We start from the raw sequence: 5,973 nt of genomic DNA, 5'->3' as shown, positions 1-5,973 counted from the left end.
AAAAAAAAAAAAACTTAGGTTAGCCAAAACAGCTAGAATGTAGCTGAAAAATAGCTAAGCTTCAAATTAGCCTAAAAAACTGGAAAAAAAAATCCTAAGCTAGCTAAAAAATCCATGTCGGTATTAGCCTAACTCCAAAAACAGCCTAAAAATCTTTAAAGGAAAAGCCTAAATTAGCAAAAACAGCTAGCATGTAGCTGTAATGTTAGCTAAACTCTAAAACAGCCTAAAACATCTTAGTAAATACCAAAATAGTCCAAAAAGCTATCAGAATGCCAATTTTTCGACTTTAAAACTGTAACTTTTTAACATAATTATGAATAATAAAAATGCAGGAAAATTTTTCCATAGTAAATCAACTTAATCCTCAAATAACTTTCATTATTTTACTCTTCAAAAAGTATATTTTGTCAAATTTACACAAGTTGGAATAGAGCACAAGATAACATCAAACAATAACATAAAATGATCTGGAGGGCTGGATAAAATTACCCGGAGGGCCGGATCCGGCCCCCGGGCCTTGACTTTGACTTATGTCTTAGAGCATTACTGTCTCTTTTGCATGTATTTGTTACTTATTTTCTCCATCATGCCTACTTTTTCTGGTTTTACCTTGCAGATCAGGAGACGCAGACCCACGCCGGCCACTTTAGTGGCATCGAGTGATCAGTCATCACCAGGTGAGGCGCTCGGCTGCAGAAACCTATTGGAAATCATTGTCTGGTGACTTATCCATGAAGACAGACTGTTCTGGAACAAAACATTGACAACTTAAGCTTAGAAACATGTTTAAAGGTTCAGCTTACAAATCAGCAGAACTAAAAATTCTTTGTAGTTTTTGAGTTTTGGCCAAAATTCTATTTTAATATATGATTTCCTTTGTGGCATTCTTTTTTCTTTTCTTTGATGCTTATTTTTCTATTCAGCATTTTTTTATCAGTTTTCACTTTTATCTCTTAAACAATGTAATTTTCTGGAGTTTTTTCTTTGCAGATTAACAACTAAAATCCTAAGCATCTTTTAGACTGAATTTAAACTGTAACGATCTCCATTTTTTATTATTTTTTACAACTTGTTTAAAGAAACCAAAACAACACAAGAGTCTTGATTCATGGCAAGCGAGTAAAGTTCAGCCTTGACAGCAACAATCAGCTCAAGCAAACCACAGTCATAACTCTGCAGGATGATTCTCAGAGTTAAACGGCGTGTTCTCGTTTTACTTTGACTGCGGTGATTCATTTCAGCTCTAGTACAAACCAAATTAATATTCCTGCAGTTAACTGTGGCAGCAACAAAAGCATCCATGCACTCTCTCTGGGGATCTCTCACGATCAAACAACAGCAGACCCAGGAGTTCTCCTGATGCATGAGTCACATCAGCCCCCCCGCCTTTGCTCTACTTGTGTTCGAGTTTGTGTATGAAGTGAGTTACTGCAGAATCAAGACATGATCTGCAGGGATGTTTAGGAGAGGAAATCAACTCCATCAGGAGGGAAAAGACAGAAACTGTTTATAGAGAATGATTATGAGTTGCGTCACTGTGCACATCAAACACAGAAAATTGCACTTTTGAGAGCTTTGGGTTTAGGTTTTGTGTATCTTGAAAAGCTGAGAGTTGCTCCCAGATCTAATCTTTTTTTTTTTGTCTGTGATCTGTTCTGTTTCTGTTATGTACTCAGGGTGTATTCAGACTGGTTCACTTAAACCAGAGACCAGGAACCGCTCTTAGACCCGTCTTTCAAGGTGGTCTCAGTTCGAATGAGCTGTGGTTTGTTATGAGTTTCATCAGTCTGAATAGGCTCCGTGCTCGAAGTGGAACCGCTGAGCCAAAACAGCCACCGTAGCCGGGCATTATGGCATATAAACAGAATAGTAAAGCAATGACGAGACACAACAACTCATTGAAAAGTGGTCGAATGAATGCAGCTCATGAAAACAACATTTAATGTGATTCACGACAATCTTTATGCTGCAAACACTTAACAGCGTACTTCCTTAGCCATTGTCTCCCCAGAAGCCGCCTTGTAGCACGCCCTCGCCGTACCAAAGCAGCAAGTAAAGACTTGTACCTGACGTTGATACAGACGTTCAAAATTGATCAAAGAAAAATATAGTTTAACTATCCTGACAAGGTTTACAAAGTGTAGGACATCCATTATTCTTTCCCTCGTTGCTTTGCCCCGCCCTCGTAATTCCTGACCAATGACTGAAGAGATCTTTAGTTGTGAGATTTTTGTTTACAAGTTTTGGTTCGAAACTGAAATGACTGGTTGACTGCAGTCTGAATACAGACCAAATGCAAAGTTCAGGACTTGATTCCCCTTTTAGCCTATTTTTTTAACACAGCTTCATTGTTGTTTAAAAATGTAATATTTTAACTTTTCATACAGTTAACTTAAATGCATGTGAAGAAATGGCGCTCTAAGAGAAAAGCCTGAAATGGCTCTCAGATATAAAAATACAGTACAGTAAGGAAGAGCATCTACACATGCTTTTTTTGGCACACCATTACAGATGGTTGCACTGAGTAATATCATATTTTAGGATGAGTCATCCCCACTCCAAAGGTTTGTGGGATGCATCACTCCCACAGTTATATTTACTCTAAAACTTTATTTTTTTATTTCATCCAGAAATGTTTTAAAGTAGTAATATGTTTTAAATTAGGTGAACCATTTTGTTTAATATTGATACATTTATCTGTGTGCACTTACCTGTTATTAAAAAGGCCCTAGGACATTAAGTTATGCAGTGATTTATTGCATAACGAATGCAACTCCTTCCAGCGGTGCATTTAGTATGTGAGGTGACTGGGATGCAAAACACAGTTTTAAATAGATGTTGTTGCAAAATTATATAACTCATTCAATCAACAAAATTACAAAAAAACAGTGAAAGGACAGCGAGAAGCTATGTTCACACCACCCTCTGCAATGTGCGGTCAAGCGATCACTTTGAAAGAAAAGTCGACGTTAAATGTGCGTATATCTCTTTTTCGGGGTTGGACGTTCAAAAGTGTTGCTTTATAACAAATTGTGTGAATAAAATGAAAGCATTTTGCCGATCAATGCTAGCTTTGTGGAAAAAGCGTGTGTGTGTTAGCCTGGGGGCGGTTCAGGCAGCACAGACATTTCCTGGAAGGGGCTGTTCCCCACTTTGTGATGTCACAATGTGAGGACCCACTTATTTTTGTGGATTGGTAACAGAAGAATGCTCAGATGTGTGAATTAAAGGGTTGTTTTTCATGAGGAATTAACATATAATACACTTAAAAGTTTTAAAAATAGTACATTTTGCATGATATGGACTAGGAGTGGGCAAACGTTGGGCCGCAAAGGGTTCTAAAACTTGATAGACGGTTCAGATCAGGAGCATTTTGGTAAATGAATTCATAATTGAAAACTAACATATGTATTTTAAAACAGAACATTTTGGTGTTTTTATTTCAAGAGTGCGACTTTTGTTCTCATGTTAGTGCTAATTGCACCAATTGGTTGATGTTGTTCAGAGATGTACGTAAAGTTAGAGAACTGCTGGAATAATCGGAAAAACGGCTGTCCACTATCAAAAAAAACCACACAAGAATGTCGAAAAAATGACAAATCTTCCAACAGCACATGAATGCAGAATCATTTCCTGCACCTGAAAAAGGTCAATATATTTATAGTGCACCACCTATGTGGAGACACTGGAATTACAGAGCGGGACTGCTCACACGCAAGATGGCGCCAGAATCAATCTGTAGCCGGAAGCAGAAATCCTAACTTTAGCCGGTTTTGTAAGAGGAAATTTCCTAAAATTTAGGAAACACTTTCAAAATGATATTTTAAAACCTTGTCAGAAGTATCAGGTTTTACGCTTTTGAATTTGAATAAACTCTAACTAACCTTTCTCTCTGTGAATGAGCTGATCAGAGCCGAGAAATGCCTTTTTTTTTTCTCCGTTATTAAAAATGATCATACAGCTTTACCGTATGTTAAAAGACATTTTTTTTCTGTGACAGAAAGTGTCTCAGAGAAAAAAAAATTGCAAAAAGGGTTGATAAAAGAGAGAAAAAAACAGGGAAAAGGGTCAAAAGCAAAGCTTAAAATGAAATATTTTTTGCGGGACTTCTGGTCTTAATTTTTTTCTCTTTAGCCAGATTCTCTTGGAATTACAGGGAAAAAAATACATTATTAGGGATTATTAATCTATTCCCATTTGGCTGGCCAGTAGCTTCCCCACTTCTTATGTAGACCTCGCTGCTTTTGAGATTCCTTTCTCTTTGTTTTGTTTTACACTTTTTCATGTTCTCATATGTATTTTTTAGGATTATAAATGAAACTGATGATTTAAAGCACGGATGGCAACTCTTCTTGAGGCTGTTTTCTACATCTTAGTGTTTTATTTCTTCAACCTGAAAGCAGGAGCTTAAATTTAGGTCACAGGGGATGGCCTGAGTCGCTTGCAGATGTGGCTTACTCTTAAAACCTGATTTTTACACTTTTAAAGGGATCAGTCATTCAAAGGCAGTCTGCTTGATTTTAAAGTCTTGCAATTTTTTGCAGACATGTATTTTTTCCAATAAAAGCATAAACATCTCATGAAAGATCCACGTTTGTTACCACTAATTCAAACATCAGTACCAAAAATGTTGCACAGACTAATAAAAATAAATAAAATTAGAGATTGAGAATAAAAGTCAAAATTCAATTAACTATTTTGGAAGAGAAACTGAGACAGATGCTGAATTTGAGTTGTGCTGCTAATGCGAGGGTGTGTGTGAGGAAAACCGTCAAGGCGGAGGGGGATGGGGATGAAAACACATGATGATGAGGGAGAGCGGCTTTGCTGGTGCAGTAATGGTGTGCCACACATCTGAAGAGCCCTGCATTATTAAATGTAAAGCAGATTGCTCTGCCCTGTGCACTGTGAACTCCAAAAGCGCAGCAGAGGAACAAAGAGAGCAGAAAAGCAGGCTCTGGGATAAATAAGAAGCTAAATTAGAATTCTTGTCTTTGAAAGGGTTGTTGTCTCCACTTAATCCTGAGGAGACGCAGGAAAAAATACTAATAAGCATTTATCTTGCTCAGTAAAAGAGAGACTTTTTTTAAAAAAGCACAATGGTTTGACATTTTTATATCTATAGATGCTGCACATCACAAAAAACTTTTGTTTTCTTGGGAAACACAATCATTTAGACATGAGGGATAGGAATAGGAAATGACTTTGTGTTATTACATTCTTTGGTTGATCTTGGCATCCTGAATATTTTGTGTCTATTCACTACAAACTCTCTTTATTATTGAGTTTTCCAAAAACACACTCACAAAAAAACATGAAAACATGAAAATATGGGACAGCTGTGCACAGTAATTTCATTTTCACTTTGTTTTATTTCCAGCCCATCCTTCTTCAAAGGTGTTTCATTCTCTCCGAAAAAATGTCTTTTTTTTTTGGTCTTTTTATTCAACCAGTAAGAAGAGGAGGTGAACTCTAGATGATTGAAAGTCTTGAACATTTTTAGGGAGTTTTATAACATCAAATGTGGAGAAAAGTTATATAAATCCCTGTGGAGTTATCGTGCATTTCCTTCAATTTGAAGATGTGACTTCTATAATGGCTCTGCTAAAATAAAAAATACAAATCTCTTTACATTAAAACTATTTTACAACTTTTCTTTTTGACATGCTAATTTCTTTCTCTTCTTTATGTTCTGCTTAATGTCTTTGCCTTTCTGTCAGCCGTTTTTTTAATTTTTTTTTCTAGAAGTCTAATACCTTCAAGCCAAGAAAAAGGTTTTATCACTCTCTAATATAGTTATTATGTTCATTTAAACACAGATACAGTACTGAAAATCTTTGACCCAGTTCAAAAACTCAGAAAAAAAGTCACAGTTTTCCTCATGTTCAATTTTGCTAGAATTTTCATTCATTTCTGCTTGATAATTCATTTCATTTCTACATAGCAGCTTTTTCCAAAAGCCTTTTTTTC

The 5,973-nt window shown here is 36.2% G+C and overlaps 1 protein-coding gene across 1 annotated transcript in view; it reads left to right on the top strand.

The window, feature by feature from the left end:
- LOC112145083 (protein phosphatase 1 regulatory subunit 1A) overlaps positions 1-5,973 on the top strand; it is a 26,996-nt gene that overhangs the window by 10,293 nt on the left and 10,730 nt on the right. Inside the window, exon 3 of the mRNA XM_024270114.2 lies at positions 620-680. Coding sequence (XP_024125882.1) covers positions 620-680 — 61 coding nt within the window. The remainder of the gene's footprint in view (positions 1-619; positions 681-5,973) is intronic.

Source organism: Oryzias melastigma, linkage group LG5 (genome assembly GCF_002922805.2).
Source record: "Oryzias melastigma strain HK-1 linkage group LG5, ASM292280v2, whole genome shotgun sequence".
In the NCBI taxonomy this organism is placed as follows: Eukaryota; Metazoa; Chordata; class Actinopteri; order Beloniformes; family Adrianichthyidae; genus Oryzias; species Oryzias melastigma.
Note: the sequence above shows the minus strand (reverse complement) of the source record. Positions and strands in the feature narration are given on the sequence as shown.